General features: G+C 40.1%; 1 protein-coding gene across 4 annotated transcripts; it reads left to right on the top strand.

Moving 5' to 3' along the window:
- Window positions 1-694: 694 nt before the first annotated feature.
- On the top strand, window positions 695-14,902 carry zgc:162472 (uncharacterized protein LOC553495 homolog). 4 transcript variants are annotated; one of them, XM_044333574.1, is made up of 29 exons: window positions 695-818; window positions 2,091-2,293; window positions 2,410-3,076; window positions 3,223-3,326; window positions 3,463-3,528; window positions 4,328-4,531; window positions 5,498-5,631; window positions 5,758-5,852; window positions 5,962-6,016; window positions 6,138-6,266; window positions 6,399-6,647; window positions 6,917-6,980; window positions 7,072-7,273; window positions 7,360-7,469; window positions 7,590-7,977; window positions 8,151-8,285; window positions 8,601-8,637; window positions 8,743-8,856; window positions 8,957-11,300; window positions 11,403-11,542; window positions 11,652-11,836; window positions 12,114-12,177; window positions 12,286-12,433; window positions 12,528-12,663; window positions 12,890-12,926; window positions 13,017-13,115; window positions 13,205-13,493; window positions 13,875-14,196; window positions 14,309-14,902. In XM_044333574.1, exons 2-29 carry the CDS (start codon window positions 2,097-2,099, stop codon window positions 14,414-14,416), a joined length of 6,822 nt encoding a protein of 2,273 aa, XP_044189509.1. In that variant the 5' UTR covers window positions 695-818; window positions 2,091-2,096; the 3' UTR covers window positions 14,417-14,902. The 4 variants fall into 4 exon arrangements, with proteins under 4 accessions (XP_044189509.1, XP_044189508.1, XP_044189507.1 ...); XM_044333573.1 differs by having other exon boundaries at window positions 12,525-12,663; window positions 12,893-12,926; XM_044333572.1 differs by having other exon boundaries at window positions 12,525-12,663.
- Window positions 14,903-15,768: the final 866 nt, after the last annotated feature.

Genomic DNA, 15,768 nt, shown 5'->3' with positions numbered 1-15,768 from the left:
AAGTAAAAGTTCTACAGTCTAAATTAAACTAAAGTAAAAGTATTAAGTATAATCGGCAAGAACTCATCAAATGAAAACTTCCCCTTTCAGTATATAATTATATATTCACTTTTGTAGTTTAACGTGGTGGAATGAATTTTAAATACTTCACAGTTGGATTGTTTAATTATTAACAATGCATCAGAATAATAAGTATTTTAAGTTATTTTAAGTTTTGTGTAGCAAAAACTACAGTATTTGACTCCTAAGTGTAAGTATAAATCACCACAAAATGCAAAAGTACAAGTACTTCAAAATTGTAGTACTTTAAAAGGAGCCTACTTGAGTACAATTACATATGGTGTCAGGTCTTTATATTCAATCCTATGCAAAAACATGGAAGTGAGTAATTTAAAAAAGGGAAATGAAAGGTCAACAACAGTTTGAATGTATGCATTAATGGGTGAAAGGGGAAAAAACACGGGATTTAATCATTTTTTAAATAAAAAGGTTACATTTATGTCTGTTACCAGTGGTTAAAAGTAACTAATCACAAAAGTACGTTTACTCAAGCGATGTACTTAGATATACTTCTGAGGAATGTTTACTTTGCTTCTCATTTTCTACGTATTTCTACTCCACATATCAGACAGAACTTCCACCTTGCTTCACCTAGCTCTTTGCAGATCACACTACATTTCCCACAAGCCCTTTCACCCACGCAAATATCGCGTCATGAAAAACATGGCGGATTAGTATGTGCATGGGTCCGCTACTCGCTTACCGCCGTCGATTAATGAAAGCTTATTTCTCCCTGCAAACGACACATTTTTGAACAGGTATGTGTTTCAGAACAACAATACTGTCTGTTGCATTAGTAAAATTATAAATATAAAGGTCTCAGCTTCTCAAAATTAACAACAGGACGGTCCAATTCAGACTCATAACGTTACTGTAAGACAAGTGTTTTCGTGCGAGTTTGAACCCAGCTTTGTGTACTTTTCGACTTGTTTTGTCCATTATTGACACATTTTCCTGTGTCTTGTTTAAATAAGGTTTGTTATCCTATTAAACTTTGGTGGTATCTCCTTGTAGTTTTCTTTACGCCCAGGTTCAACCACTGATCCACTGCTCGGCTGTCAACGTCACTAGTCCTGTAGGTTACACGAGTATCAGTTACGTTACATTGCAAGCTACATAAAGACATGTATTATTGTTAATTTTACAGCAATAAGAGATGGTTTGCCACATTTTAGCTGTAAACACTTCTCTATGGTTGTACCTAACGTTGACATATAGGGGGAAAACAGACTTTAAAATGTATTATGGTGCACAAACCCCCTGATCTGTGTAGGTTTTCGTTACTTATCCTATTAAGTATAGAGCTGTAACGATTAGTCGATCAACAGAAAATTAATTGCCAGATAATTAGATAATCGATTATTCATTTTGAGCCATTTTTCTTTAAGAATAAATGCTAAAATTCTCTGGTTAGAGCTTCTTAAATAAGTTAATATATTGTGGTTTCTTAAGTCTTTCTTAAGATAGTAGGCAGAATATATTTGGGTTGTGAACTGTTGGTTGGGACAAAACAAGATATTGCAGGTTACATCTTGGGATCTGGGAAACATTAATTGACATTTTTCACCATTTCTGCTAACGACTACTCGATTAATAGAGAATATAAACAACAGGTTAATCAATATGAAAATATCTGCTAGTTGTAGCCCTAATCCAGTATTTAACATTCTGCAAGGATGTGCATTGAAGAAAAAATAAGAATAAGAAAATTAACGATGATGTAAAGATTATCTAAATATGACTGTTTAGATTGTTCTATGCAAAACATCCAGGTTATACCCTTCCTGGTTTCCACTACACCTCCTGTATCTCTATAGTGAATGAATGAATGAATGAATGAATGGTGTTTTTATCTTCATGTCTGGTCATTTACATGATCCATCCCACATGGGATTATTACCCACCATCATCTAACAGCACAATACAGACATATCAGCCAAACAAGAACATATAGTAATGTTTTACGTTCAACTGGTTGTCAGGTTTTACTGGTTTTACTGAAGCAGCTTTGACTCACTGCCTGTTTTTAGGTCACAATGTTTCGTCGGTCAAGATTTAGTATTCGGCCCAATGTCAGTACAGCAGGGAGAACAGCTGCAACATCTCAGGAAGCCCCTTCAGCAAATCATGAAGCCAGTGAGACCCCCAAAGATGCCGGTGAGACCAGCGCTGCTGCTGCTGTGACTGACAGCAAGTCTGTTGTGACTCCGTCAGAAAAACCTACAGCCGCAGGGTGAGTGACACGCATGGAATGGCTTCTAAAATGTGTTTTTTGTTTTCAAGGGGTAAACAAAATAATGACTATGTTTATTCTTGTTAACAAAAGTAACCATTCTTCCTACTGTTTAGGGATGGTAACGATCAAAATGGGGAAGGTACCAGCTCCTCAGCTGCAGTCCAGAGAAGGAAGCGTTTTTCTGTCAAGCCCAAAGTGGCTCCAGGCCGCCCATCCGCTCTTGCTCGGACGCCAAAGTCCCCTGCCAAGGCAGTCTCAGAAACCACCACTACTGAAACTACTACTGCTGAGATCCCTGGTTCAGACGTTGACAAGCCAACAACATCCGGCCAAATTGGAAATAGAGCAGCCCCTCAGGGACTTCAATCTCCAAGGCGACGGAGGCCTTCGGAAGACAGCAAGCAGCCTAAAGTGCAACCTAAACCCACTCTCATCTCTTCTGACAGTCCAGGACCTTCTGCTGTCCCTCCAGCTGAGGACTCGCCAGAACAAACCCAGATGTCGGTAGACGGCAGCAAACAATCTGAGAGCACATCAGACAGTCAAGTTAAAGAAGTTCCCCCCAGACCACCAGATAAAGTCCCCCCCTCTTTACCAGACAAAGAAGCTACTGAATTATCAGAGAAAGCCAAGACTCTCGTGTCGTCTAAGAGCGGGCTGTCACTGACACCACCAAAGTTCTCCTTGAGTAGACTCCTGAATGACCCATCAGACTTACAGAGGCTGGAAAAGGCCCGTAAGCTCAGAGAGCTGCTCAAACAAGAGATGCACAAAGAAAAGGTGAGCTCAGATTAGTCAGCGAGCATTTTTATCCTCATTTTCTTCACTTTCTAAGTTTTAAAAACATCATCTGTTGGACAAATACTAAGACATTAGATATATCTTGATTCATTAAAGTAAAGGAACTTCATTATTTGATGTTGCAGAAACTCAAGAAAACTAAGGCACGTGTTAAGGAATATACTTTAGATCCCGCCAAAATGACCATGAGGGACCTTATCCGTTATCTGCCGATGTCTAACCCCATGACGTAAGTACCTATTAGTTTGTGTAACACGTAATCCTTATCTCTACAGATAAGATGTTATGATATTGATTATTCTGGATCTGAAAGATTGTTTTGTGCTTCCTTGTCTTATGTGGCTGCAATTTGTTTTTTTTTCCAGATCTAATTTAGAAGACTCGGCTCAGGAGAATGAGACTATTGTCCCACCTTCTCCAGAAAGAGAGGAGTAAGTTTATCCCATCAATCTGTTTGAATCCTTTATAGTTTTATTGATGTCTTTCATAATTTAGGAACAAAATGATACATACAGTATTTGCTTCTTACTGACTTTCCTTATTTGCATCTATACTGATGTATGTTTTTATATTTGTTTTGATGTTTTTATGCCAAGTTTTCTTATTTTTTTTAGCAAATTTGTTTCATGGAAATCAGTTTAATACAGCTTGAAAGTTGAAGCCATTTGAATGCAAACTTAAACCATAATTTTTAACAGCTGCAAAAGCCCAGCAATGAAACACACTTTAAAGGCATAAAAGAAAAAGACGTCATGAAATCTACGCAGGTAACGAATATGCATAATTAAGGCCAATAAAGGCAAGATAGCCACAAATATTTAGGAAATAATAACATGGAATATTGGAGAAAAGTTGTGTGGTGTGTTAAATTTTGATGGAAAATGAAATGATTTTAAAACTTGCTTTCTTCAACTCAAAACCATAAACCATACCATGAGAAGAGAACTTTTAAAAAGAGTACTCTTAATAAATAAATAAATAAACAATAACGCATTTGTTCAATAGATAGCAAAAGTAACACTGGATTGTCAAAAACCTTATGTCAAGGTGTATTTATTTCACTGCATACAGGTAGAGAGCACTGGGTTAGCTTCACCTCCTCTTGACAAAATGAATCGGGCTGATTGATGGAATTCAGCCCATTAATCAATATCTGTATTAACAGCATGCGGACATCATAATTCAGTAGTTAGCATATTGAGACATACAGTTTGCTTGTAATCGTCACAGGTCACCGGAGAGAGCACAGGAACCTGAAGTCCTCCCCAAAATTGCAAGCCCGAGGGAGGAGGTGGAAGGAGAAGAGGCGGCGGCGGCGGCGGCAGCAGCAGCAGCAGTGGAGGATGAGGAGGAGGAGGAAGATCCGGATGAAGCGCCCATGGTTCCGCAGGTCAAAGTAGCAGAGGATGGCTCACTGATCATTGATGAGGAGAGGTCAGTGGACTTCTATAGGTTATGAAATACATTGCTCCGTATTTATTTGCTTCCTCTCACTTTATTATTGTTGACAAAATGTTGAACACTCTTGATAGAAACTGACTAACAACGTCTACACATGCATCTATAACATGTTCCAGAGACATGCTTATATGTTAATAATGGAAATGGAATCACTATACACACTAAAGCATTTAAAAACATTTAGTAAATTCACCATTTTAAGTCTGTTATAGTCAACTAGAGATACATAGTGAGGGCCAAATACTGACATGCAGACACACACACACTCATAAAATGTGTTTTGCTTACTCATTGCTACTTCACTTGGATGTTTGATCTTCACTGTGCAGAATGATGTCTGCAGAGTTGGCACTAGTTATTTTGGAAGCCTGTCATGGCCCAATATGGAGCTTACACAAATATGATTTGGAAATTTGAAACTTCCAGCAAAACATACAGTGACAAAGGACTTTCCAGTGATGTCGGACACATCTTGCGTCCAGCTGAAATTTTTCAAATGAAACATATTTGCATATTGATAGATTTTTTTCAGTGAGGGAGGGAGGAGGAGTACATGTGCTTTTAATAATTTGGAGGTAGTTTGTTGAAAAAAGACCAATCAGCTCTGTGACCACTGAGTCTAAACTTCATCTATGGTCTTCTTATTAGCGCAGGTAGTCTTGCTTTTAATTTGACAAGTTTACATTATTAATTTATAATTGACATTGTGGGTGTATGATGTGATCTGTGTGTTTTTTGCTTTGTACTGTACTGATTATGGGGGACTGTGGATGTAAATTAACTTTGAGCTAACTCCGGTGCAGTGCATCTTCTATGGTAAAAACTGTACACTGTCCCAATAAATAAATAAATGTACTTTTTCTGGGGTAAAAATGTAATTCGAAGGGGAGTATTTCAGTTTGTCTTTAATCACACACATCCTCTCAACCTGTGTCTCAGTTTGACAGTGGAAGTCATGCGAGCAAAAGGGCCAAACCCAGCACAGGGTCGAGATCCCATCTTCGAGCGTGGGTCCACTACGACGTACTCAAGCTTCAGAAAAGGGACCTATTCTAAGCCCTGGTCCAATGAAGGTTGAACCGATATGGATAATTGATATAGATACCTGAATTATAATATTTATAAATAACTCATTTTGCAGTAATGCTTTGTTCATATTGGATTTTCATGTCATGATTGTTTGCTGTTTTTTCCATCAGAGACAGATATGTTCTTCCTGGCGATCAGCATGGTGGGCACAGACTTTTCCATGATTTGTCAACTGTTTCCTCACAGACCACGATCGGAGATAAAGGTCAGTGATTAACACAAGATATACGTGATCATTAAGAAGCATTGTGGTACTTTACCAAATACGCAATAAAATGTTTGTTTGTGTTAATTGAATTGATTTAAACTTTCAGAACAAATTCAAAAAAGAAGAGCGAGAGAATACCTGGAGGATTGACAAAGCTTTCAGTAAGTGTTCGGTCCTTGTCAGTTTGGTTACTAGGAGGTTTAAAAGGTTTGGTTTAGCTTCTTGAATATGTACATTAAATGATTTCCTAATACAATCTCAATGCAACTCATTGTTTCGCAGGAGAGAGGCGTAAACTGGACATAGAGTATTTTTCTAAGCTGCTAGAGAAGATTCTGGAAGTTCAGAAAAACAGGAAGAAACTCAAGTCACTTTCTGTGAAGAACTCCCCCAAGAAGCGCAAGAGAAAGGGTAATCCGTACACACGTTTAAACATGTTTATTATTGCTTTGTAACTTAAATATTAATCTGATTTAACAACTGTTAAACTGTCTAAATTTGTCTTAGTTCATTAATCCTTGCGTGTTCTCATTTCCTCAACAGGCAAAAAAGCTGCAAGGAAGCTGAGTGATGTAGAGGAGGAAGATGAGGAAGAGGAGAGTGAACTTCCTGTCTTTGAGGAGGAGGAGGAGGAGGAAGAGGGAGAGAAAGAGAATGAGGACCTCTGTAATGAGGGAGGAACCCCTGTTTCTAAGCCTAAAAGGAAACGGAAAAGAAAGAACGAAAAGGATGCCTCAACCGAGGAGCCAAAAGGCAAGAAAAAACAAACGGGTGAAAAGAGCAATGAACAAGGTACAAATAAATTTAGTACAGAGCATTCAGTTTATGCATGAAAATCTTCTTTATGTTACAAAACTGAGTAGAATTTCAATAATACAAGTATGAGTGCACAACCATTGCAATGTAGATCCATAGTACATAAGCATCACCTTGTGTGGCTTCACTGCTTTAATCAAATTGCTACAAAATTGACACGTATGATCATAATCCCACGTTCTGCATGTGTGTTTAGCTTCATTGATTGCTTGCTGCAACTTCAAGTTTTGCTTTTGTATGATCAGGTGAGGCCTGCATACCTGAAGATGCTGAGGCAGCACTTCCTGAGGACCGTACAAATGCAGACATGTAAGGAAACTCTTAAGAATTTTGTTTTAAATTTAACATTTTTGTGCATTTTCAGTTGGCAATAAAATCCCCAATTTTTCCTTCTAAAAAGGTCTGACAAGACTGAGAATGCAAATGGAGCCAAGGACACCGCAATCAAGCCAGCTAAACTCTCACGAGGCAGAGCACCAAAACCCCTTCTGCCACTGGGCAGGAAGTGGGGTAAAAAGCATCCACCAGCCTCCGCAAAGGCCAAAGATAGTGCGTCAGATAAAGGAGAGGAGAGCGTGAGCGATGGAGCCTCTAAAGAGCAGGTTATTATTCTACTTTCAGTTGAGACTCATCAGATCTTTCTACACGTCGCTACTTTGCTTTGCTGAAAGTTATGCTAATCTTGTAGGTAAACAAAGACGAGTCACCTTCAAGACAAGCCAGTGAGAGGAAATCAGCCAGTGATAACGTTTCCTCTGAAGATGAAGATTACACAGTTCAACCTCCGAGACCTACCAGGTACAATATATTTTATGTAGTTATGGCTCCCATTCTAACATTACATCCAGAAACATTAGCAATTCCCAAAGAAACCACTTCGGATGATGATTCATCTGTGTGTGTGATTGTGTTTTGTAGGTATGGGAGAGTGCCCAAACCCACCAAGCACTTAAATTACCTTGCCAAGGAAGATGCACATTCATCTGCATCTGAAAGCACTCCTGCATCACCAGGGAAATCTGCAGCTTGTGATGCCAAGCCTAAAGTCAAATGCACAACCAAGAGAGGAAGACCATCAAAGCCAAAATCAGCCCAAGAGTCCAAAAAGCCCAAACTAGTAACCCTCAGGGCTTCTCAGTCAGATTACAGCGATGAAGAGGATGAAAATGAGAGAAAGGAAAATGAGGTGGAGGAGCAGTGGGCTGCGTGTAGCTCCAGTAAGGACAGCAGTGCCCCTGCGTTTGTGCCTGCCATCCTGCGCTCCCCACATCCTGGAATTTCAGAGGTGGAAGAAACTATGGAGGAGGTATGATAATCAGTTTCACCATCATGTCTTACACAGATACACACCAACCATAAATTTTATTTTTTTTTTACATATTTCTTACAACAAACATTTTTGTATAATTTACATTTTTCTTTGTGCATGGTTTTACATTCCATAATTCATACCCTCCACTCCCCCCATTTCACACTTAGCTTGATATCTTGGCCAATATGCCCGATGTGTTGGGCATCTCCCAAGATGCACTGTGTCCCGATGCCTCATGCGAGCGGGCACAAAATGAGACAGGCACAGCTGAACCCTGTGAGCATCAGTTGGACCTGCTGGTTGTAAGTGTCCCGTGCCTGAAATGTAGTCCCAATAAAAATCAATCATTAACCCCAGTTACACTTATCATTTTAATATCATTTCTGAAATCTAGTCTAAAATATCTAATCTATCAACAAAGTCATATTTTGACAGCCATCTTGTGGTAATTTGTTATCAACTGACACAGAAGTGGAAAGAAAATGACACAAATGTAACTGGGGCTACTGTAATTCATTTTTTCCACATACATAACATCCTTTCACAATTTAAATCTTTGGTCTAATTTACATAGGTAGCTTTTGTTGTAACTTACAGTATATGTGTTTGCCTTGCAGGATGTTATAGACTTCCTTTCTTCAGAACACACAGAAGGTATGTTGAGGATGTATTCCAAGCAGATCCCAGTGAACAATGTATATATTTTTAAATGGTATGAAAGTATTAATTTTTTTGGGGGGGGGGGCTTTGTGGGTTTAGTATCTGAGGACGAAAGCTACAACGAGGCTGCTCAAACCCTGTTGACCATCGGCAACCTGGCTCATCTCTCTCAGTCAGCACAGAATCAAACAACCACACAAGATCACGTAACAGGTCAGAGACACAGAAGATTTATTATATTGGGATTGGCTTTAATATGTTTTAGATGGAATTAAAGTAAGTTTAAAATGTCCCTTTTGTGTTTTAATTGCAGAGATAACATCAGTCAGTGTAAATGAAACCAGTGAACAACTAGAAGTAGAGATTGCAGCAACTGGTGTTGCACAAGAGGAAACAAGCGTCACAGAAACATCAGAGACTGTTGCCACTGTGGAACCGCAAAACAGCGCAACAGACAAGGAGCCTTTATCTCAGACTGGTGATCTAAACATTATTAAAATCAGTGATGAGACGTGTAGTGAGCAGAAAACCACTTCTGATATGGACTCAATCCCTCAATTACAGTCAAGTGAAGAGATTTCAAAGAAAGATTCTCCACAGACCAGGAGAGGACGCTTATCCAAGGTGAAACCAAAACCTAACCTTGGCAGAGCCTCAAGGACTGCACTGTCAAAATCCCAATCAGGTACATCAACAGCAGGGACAGCTGAAGAGAGCCAAACAGTTGCTCCTGACCTTTCTCAAGCCACTGAGATACAAGCAGCTGCTGAAAAAACAACCCTTAAGTTAGCAGAGTGTAGTCCAGCATTGATAAAAGATGACATTTCCTCAGAAAACCAGAATCAGAGCTTTTCTGGGGCCCAGTTTGAACCCAGTTCGGAACCAGCCACCAGAGACACAGATGAAAAACTGAAATCTCATGCTGGTATAATTGAAACAGGCTCTAATAATCCAGGGACATCTGACACAGCAGTCACAGAATCACAAGTTGAACAAAGGTCAAACACTGATTCAGTCACAGTCCAAGAAAGCAGCGATGGTGCTGATGCTTCTGTCACACCTGTAGATCATTTACCCGTCTGTCAGAAAGAAGAGAGTGAAGTCGCATCTACTAATCAGACCAGGGTGAGTCGATTCCAGAAAGCCAAGCCCAAACCCAAACTACCACAGGCGTCAAGAACTGTACGGTCTAAACCTCAAACAACAAAAGACTCTCTAGAGAAAGATAGCAGCTCATCTTCAAACCTTGAATCCACTGACAAAACAATAGCAGAGACAGAATCACAACCAACTTGCACCACCTGTCCTGAAAAACCAAGCACTCCAGTTTTGATACCATCCTTGGATTTAGATTCTACTCTTATACCTACAGAGGAACTGTCTTCAATTGCAGAGGAGAAGACGGATGTTGGACTTGTTGATCAGGTAGACTCAGGTGCAGCACCATTGGATCAGAGTTATCCAGAAGCCCGGTCTGAATCCACAGAAGAACAACTGATGTCTCATGTTGAAACAAAAGTGAGTAGTTGTAATAATCCAGCGACATCTGACCCAGAAATTACAGAATCACAAGTTAGACGAGGAGAAGAAGGCAGTAACAGTCCTGCTGCATGCGTTACACCTGTGGAAGAGTTACCTGTCAGTCAGAAAGAAGAAAGTGAAGTTGCATCTTCTTGTCAGACTAGGAGGAGTCGATTACAAAAGGTCAAACCAAACCTGCCACAAACATCAAGAACTGTACGGTCTAAACCTCAAACCACAAACGAACCTGGTGTGCACATGCAGCCTTTGAAGAAAACCCCTAGCCCAACTTTAATGCCTGAATCCTCAGACAATCCTGACAATACAGTATTAGTGGTGGAACCACAACCAACCTGCAGTACCACCTCTCCTGAAAAACTTGAAAGTACTGGCGCTGCTTCAGTTTTGATACCATCATTGGAATTAGGCTCCGCTCATGAACCCACAGAGGAATTATCCTCAACTGTGGAGAAAAACACAAATGTTGGCCCTCAGCTGGACTCAAGCTTAGAGGGCTCAGAACAAAATGTACCTCAAAGAAGGCGACGTTTCGCCAGGGCCAAACCCAATTTAGGATCATCCACCAGAACAACACAGTCACAATTGCAGCCAGAGGATATCACTAAATGCCCAACACAGCACTCCTCAAATATAACCTCAGAACAACAGCCTGTGGACAATAAGAGTGGACAAACTGAACTGGAATCCACAGAGAAAGATGGCAAGCACTTGACATCCCTGCACTCAGAAAATTCATCAAGTAGTAGAAATGATAAGGGTAGCTCCTCTGGTAGTATCGTCATAGCAACACCTTTGGTTGCTGAGAATCAGCCTATATTGACAGACTCGACTGCTGAAGATAAAAGCAGTGAAAAACCCACAGTTGAAGGGGAATCCACAGGGAACAGTACTTCAAGTCACGACAAGATGGAGGCCTCAGAAGATGGTTTGGCAGAGTCAAAAATGAAATCTATACTCCCAGATAATGTACAGTCAACACCAGATCCAAAAGAAAGCACTCAGCAGCAAGATTCAGAGAATGAATCACAGATAAAAAGTCAAGATTCTGTCCAACGAGGTTCTGAGACCACTGAAGCTAATCGAACAACCAACGTCAAATCTCCATCCCCCAAATGGTAAGGGACGAGTCATATTTTTGTTTTTGTAAAGCCTTGTTTTTTAAAGAAATTATCAGTAGCAGTTTCTCTTTTAACAGTTTTTTTCCCCCACACTTAAAGCACTGATGATACTCAATCATCAAGAAATTCCCCTCAAGCTCGTAGAGGCAGGCTTATTAAACCTAAACCCAACCTGGGGCGCAGCAGTCGACCTCCACAGCCCCAACAAGTCCAAAACACACCACCAGCAGCAGAAACAGGTTTGACACCGTTGTAAAATGAAAGTTTCCTTACCTCCAAAGAATGCTTCAGGACATGTATGGCCCTGCAGTACCTTTGCTTATTACTGATGCATCCTCTTTTTCACAGATTCTGGCACTTGCTCAGAAGACGTTAATGCTTCTGGTTCACACAGACCTGTCACTGAACTCCAACCTGACATCCAGGAACCAGTAGAGGGAGCTATTGAACCACTAAGTAACAATGAGTCCTCTCTAAATGATGCTGGGATGCCCTCAGGCTGTGTGACACAAGCACCTGAGAATTCTTCCCAGGTAATAAAAAATAATCAGTATGTGCAGAAGTAGGAGGCATTGCATGTATGATTGTTGTATTTTTGTGCCCTTTTAGGCAGATATAGCAGAAATATATACTATATGGTATCAACAAAACACTAAACTAAGTTATTGCAGAGATCACCATAACTTTGACCAAGGGTGGGGTGTATTCTTGGGCCTCTGTGTCATCACAATCAAGAACCTTTTCCCATATCTTACCACATTTAAGGATTAATCTTCATATGTTTGTGTGTGACTCTCTTAACAATCCCAGGATGCATCAACATCAAGTGCAGCAGGGACTGAAAGTTGTCAGAGTATCCCTATATTTCCAGACAGTAAGTCAGTCACAGATATCTTCCACTCAGCACTTTTGCACCGTGTATCTACAATAGACAGTATGTGCACCACGAGTTTGGCTAAAACTCTCTTGCTCTCACTCACAGTGCTGTCGATGCCTTCAGATCCAGATGAACCCTTTTTCATTCTCTCTCTGACTGAGATCCCAGTCAGCTCCTCAGGGGAGGTGGTGGACAGCACGTCTGAGCCCCCTCCTTATCTTCCCGTAACAGATGCATCAATACAGCAACAGAGGTTAGTGCCTGCCTTTATCAGCTAGTCATCCAGGCAGGCATGTAGCTGATTTTGCTCGGTGTCTGATTCTGCAACTTTCTTCACCCCTCAGCAGTGTTCCTGGAGAGAGTGCAGCAGCGGTGGAACGTGTGGCTCTCTCTAATGTCCTTGAGCCTGTGCCCTCGCAGGAGACTGGTGAGACAGGCCTCATCAGTGTAAAAGATACCGGGCCGGAGCCGTTTGCATATATAGTAAGTGAAATTACAAGGAAATCACATACATTTTACAAGTCACCTTGTTTTAATTGTGGTATTTTACTTGTATCTCGGTGTGCATTAGTCTCCCAAGCCATATTTACCAACCTGTGTGTTTATCAATCCCTTGTGAAGGACTTAAAACTGCATTCAACTTGTATGAAAGCTGCTATATAAATAAAGTTTGACACAATGCAATAAAATGTTTCTTTTTGTCCCCCAGCAGAGCTCAATCAAGGAGAATCCAGTGGATCCACATGGTAGTGTAACTGCATTTGTGTCTATTATTGCTTATCCACCGGTGGTTAATGTTGTATTGTTAATGTTTATTGTGTGTGTCAATGGAACAGAGAGTACTGGAGTCCAGCCACCCAAGTTACCAGATACTGCAGAGAGCAGCGAGGAGGCCAACATTCCCCCTACAAAGCAGAGAGGCAATGGAAGAAGAGGTATGCAAAAAATAAATACACACGCATCACACTGCACTCTCAGCAAATTGGATTCATTTTCATCTTGTGCCCATCTCTCTTCGAACCAGCCAAACTGCAGGTTAAGCCGAGCACTACAAGGAAGAAACAAGATAGCAAGACCCTCGCTGCCAAAGAAGCAGAGCTGATCCCCATCCAAGCAAACACCCCCGAGGACTCAGAGCTTTCTGGTCCTTCTGTGCAGCCAGAAGCCTTTGATGCAACAGCAAGAGAGGAGGTTGTCACCGAACCACAGAAAGGAAGCAGTGATCATGTAGACACTGAAAAGGAGACAGGTGGAAAGAACCCCGAGGATAGCAGCTCAGGAGCACAGGCTAGAGGGACTAGTAGTCGGAATAGGTGAGGAAAAACAATAGGGCTGCAAATAATTATTTTCATTACCCATTAATCTGTTGGTTACTTTTTGGATTAATCAATTAGTTGTTTGGTCCTCCATAAAATGTCAAAAAATGGTGAGAAATGTCAATCAATGTTTCCCAGAGCACAAGAAGTCAAGGCAAGCACAAATGTTTTGTTTTGTCAGTCAGTCCACAACCTAAAAATGTTCAGTTTACTGTCATAGAAAACTAAAGAAACCGGATAATAATAACTAATAATAACTACTAATTTAATAAAAAAAACAATAAAAAATCCTTTGTTGAAAGATTAATTTCCTTGATTTTCTTTAATCATGTCGATATCTATCCATTATAATAGTGGTAATTCATTTTAATTTTCCAGAAAACCAAAAGGCTTCCTTTCCTTCCTCTCTGAGACGGACAACACCGCCCCTTCAAACAGTCCTCCGCGAGGCAAAGCGACTTCCAAGGGGCCTAAGGCTAAAACTCAACCTGCAGCAAGAAAACAGTCTATTGCAACACCTGTGGCCTCGACATCACGCAATGTCGCTCCCGCAGCCACTCTGACACAAATGCCGGAGGAACCCCGCTCAGCGTCCTCGACCACATCACCTACACTAACAGAAGTGGATATCAAACAGACTGCTGAGCACGGCCAACTACACTCTGACTCACCTCCTAGCACTTCTCAGTCTACAGCTGAGGTAAGGAAGGGTACAGGTGCTACAGAGAGGGACTGCGCAGGGTCGTCTTATTTCAGTGTAATGCTTTCATTGAGTAAATTACCTCTGATCCTTTCTTCTTCTGTTTTTATAGGTTTCCCAGCAAAGTGACTGTGTGGAGAGCAGCTCAATAGAAGAGGAGCCCACAAGTGTGTCTCAGTACTTCTTAAGTGACATTTTTACAGAAGTGGACGAGGGATAAAAGCCATCGAGAGGAGGTGTGAGAAGAGGAACCTGTGACTGGCTTGCCTTGTTATTAAATTTTGTTGTGTTAAATTATCTCTGTTAAGGTTAATTTATAAAAAAAAAACTGGTTTGCAGTGAAGCTAAATTTACTAGACTGACAAACGTGTTTTCATTTTCACATGCACTTTGAATATGTACATGTATAGTTTCAATTTACTGAAATGCCTTTTTAAACAGCCATTAGTTCAAATAATAAATATTGTATTGTATACATGAACAAGCTCTGGAGAATCACTAATTTGACTGAAAGAGTTGACAGCTTTTTCATAATTCATTGTGTTTCAAGCCTCAAGTTCCTTGTTTTTTTTTTTATTATTAATTACCTGTGAAAATGTGAATATTGTACAATAGCTACATGGTTGATTTTTTTTTGCATATTTATCCTGTTTTAACATGTATTACTTGACATGTACAGTTCTACATTTAAATGTATTGCATTTTTTTTTGTCTCTCGTGTGTTTTTGTGTTATTTTTTTTAAACCATCTGCTCCAATCTGGGAACTAATTTTGTTTAAATTTGACAAGAAAGGATGTCTACAAATTGGCTTTTCATTTAGAGAACTAATATGGCACTAAAATATACAGCTGGCCTTGGTGAAAAGGACGTTATGGCAAATTGCTTTGAATGTTTACAGCACCACTGATGCATCCAAATTCTGTATTTATGGCCTGCATGTGCACCTCAGTAGGAAGTTACGTTCTCAGTAAGGAGACTAATTATTAAACCATATAATAATGCAATTCAGCTATTCATAGTACCACAAATCATGACCTCAGAAATGAGCTTGTCGTCACCCCTGTGACTGAGTCACAAGAGGGGAGCATTACTGTATAAGCTTCTCAGTGACAGTAAGCCTTTTTGTTGCAAGGTGACTGGATTAAATTGCTTTTGAACTGTGCTGTGTTTATCATATTGCGTCAACCTCACTTACTCAGTAATACACTGAGGGAATTTTGAAGTAATTCATGTGCTTTTTATTTAATTTAAGATTTATATAAGTTCTAGAAAGTAACAAGTGTTGCCATTTCTGTTTTTTTTTTTTTTTTTTTTGAGTAAAATAAATGAATCTCATTATAATTAATGGGAATATTTCAGGGTAACTGCCTCATCTTTATTGTTCTTCTAAGCCAAAATAAACATCTGCGTTTATTTTTTCAGGAGCTGTTATATAGTATCCCTGTGAATTACTGTATATTGAGGCATTCATTGTTGTGTGTGACAGAGCTGTCAGGAATAAAAGTCTATCAGGTTTGCGGCGCCTGTAATCCTTCATGCTGTAGCCTCTTGTAGTGAGGCTTAAGACTGTT

This window comes from Thunnus albacares, chromosome 18, assembly GCF_914725855.1.
Source record: "Thunnus albacares chromosome 18, fThuAlb1.1, whole genome shotgun sequence".
In the NCBI taxonomy this organism is placed as follows: Eukaryota; Metazoa; Chordata; class Actinopteri; order Scombriformes; family Scombridae; genus Thunnus; species Thunnus albacares.
The sequence above is the reverse complement of the archived record's forward strand: the minus strand, read 5'-3'. Positions and strand labels throughout refer to the sequence as shown.

Bases quoted from the DNA above. Each gene is read 5' to 3' on its own strand.
- zgc:162472 (XM_044333572.1), top strand. From the start codon at position 2,097: ATGTTTCGTCGGTCAAGATTTAGTATTCGGCCCAATGTCAGTACAGCA. The intron at 3,529-4,327 runs GTAAGTTTATCC...TAATCGTCACAG, and splicing joins CCTTCTCCAGAAAGAGAGGA to GTCACCGGAGAGAGCACAGG. The intron at 12,927-13,016 runs GTAGTGTAACTG...TCAATGGAACAG, and splicing joins GAATCCAGTGGATCCACATG to AGAGTACTGGAGTCCAGCCA.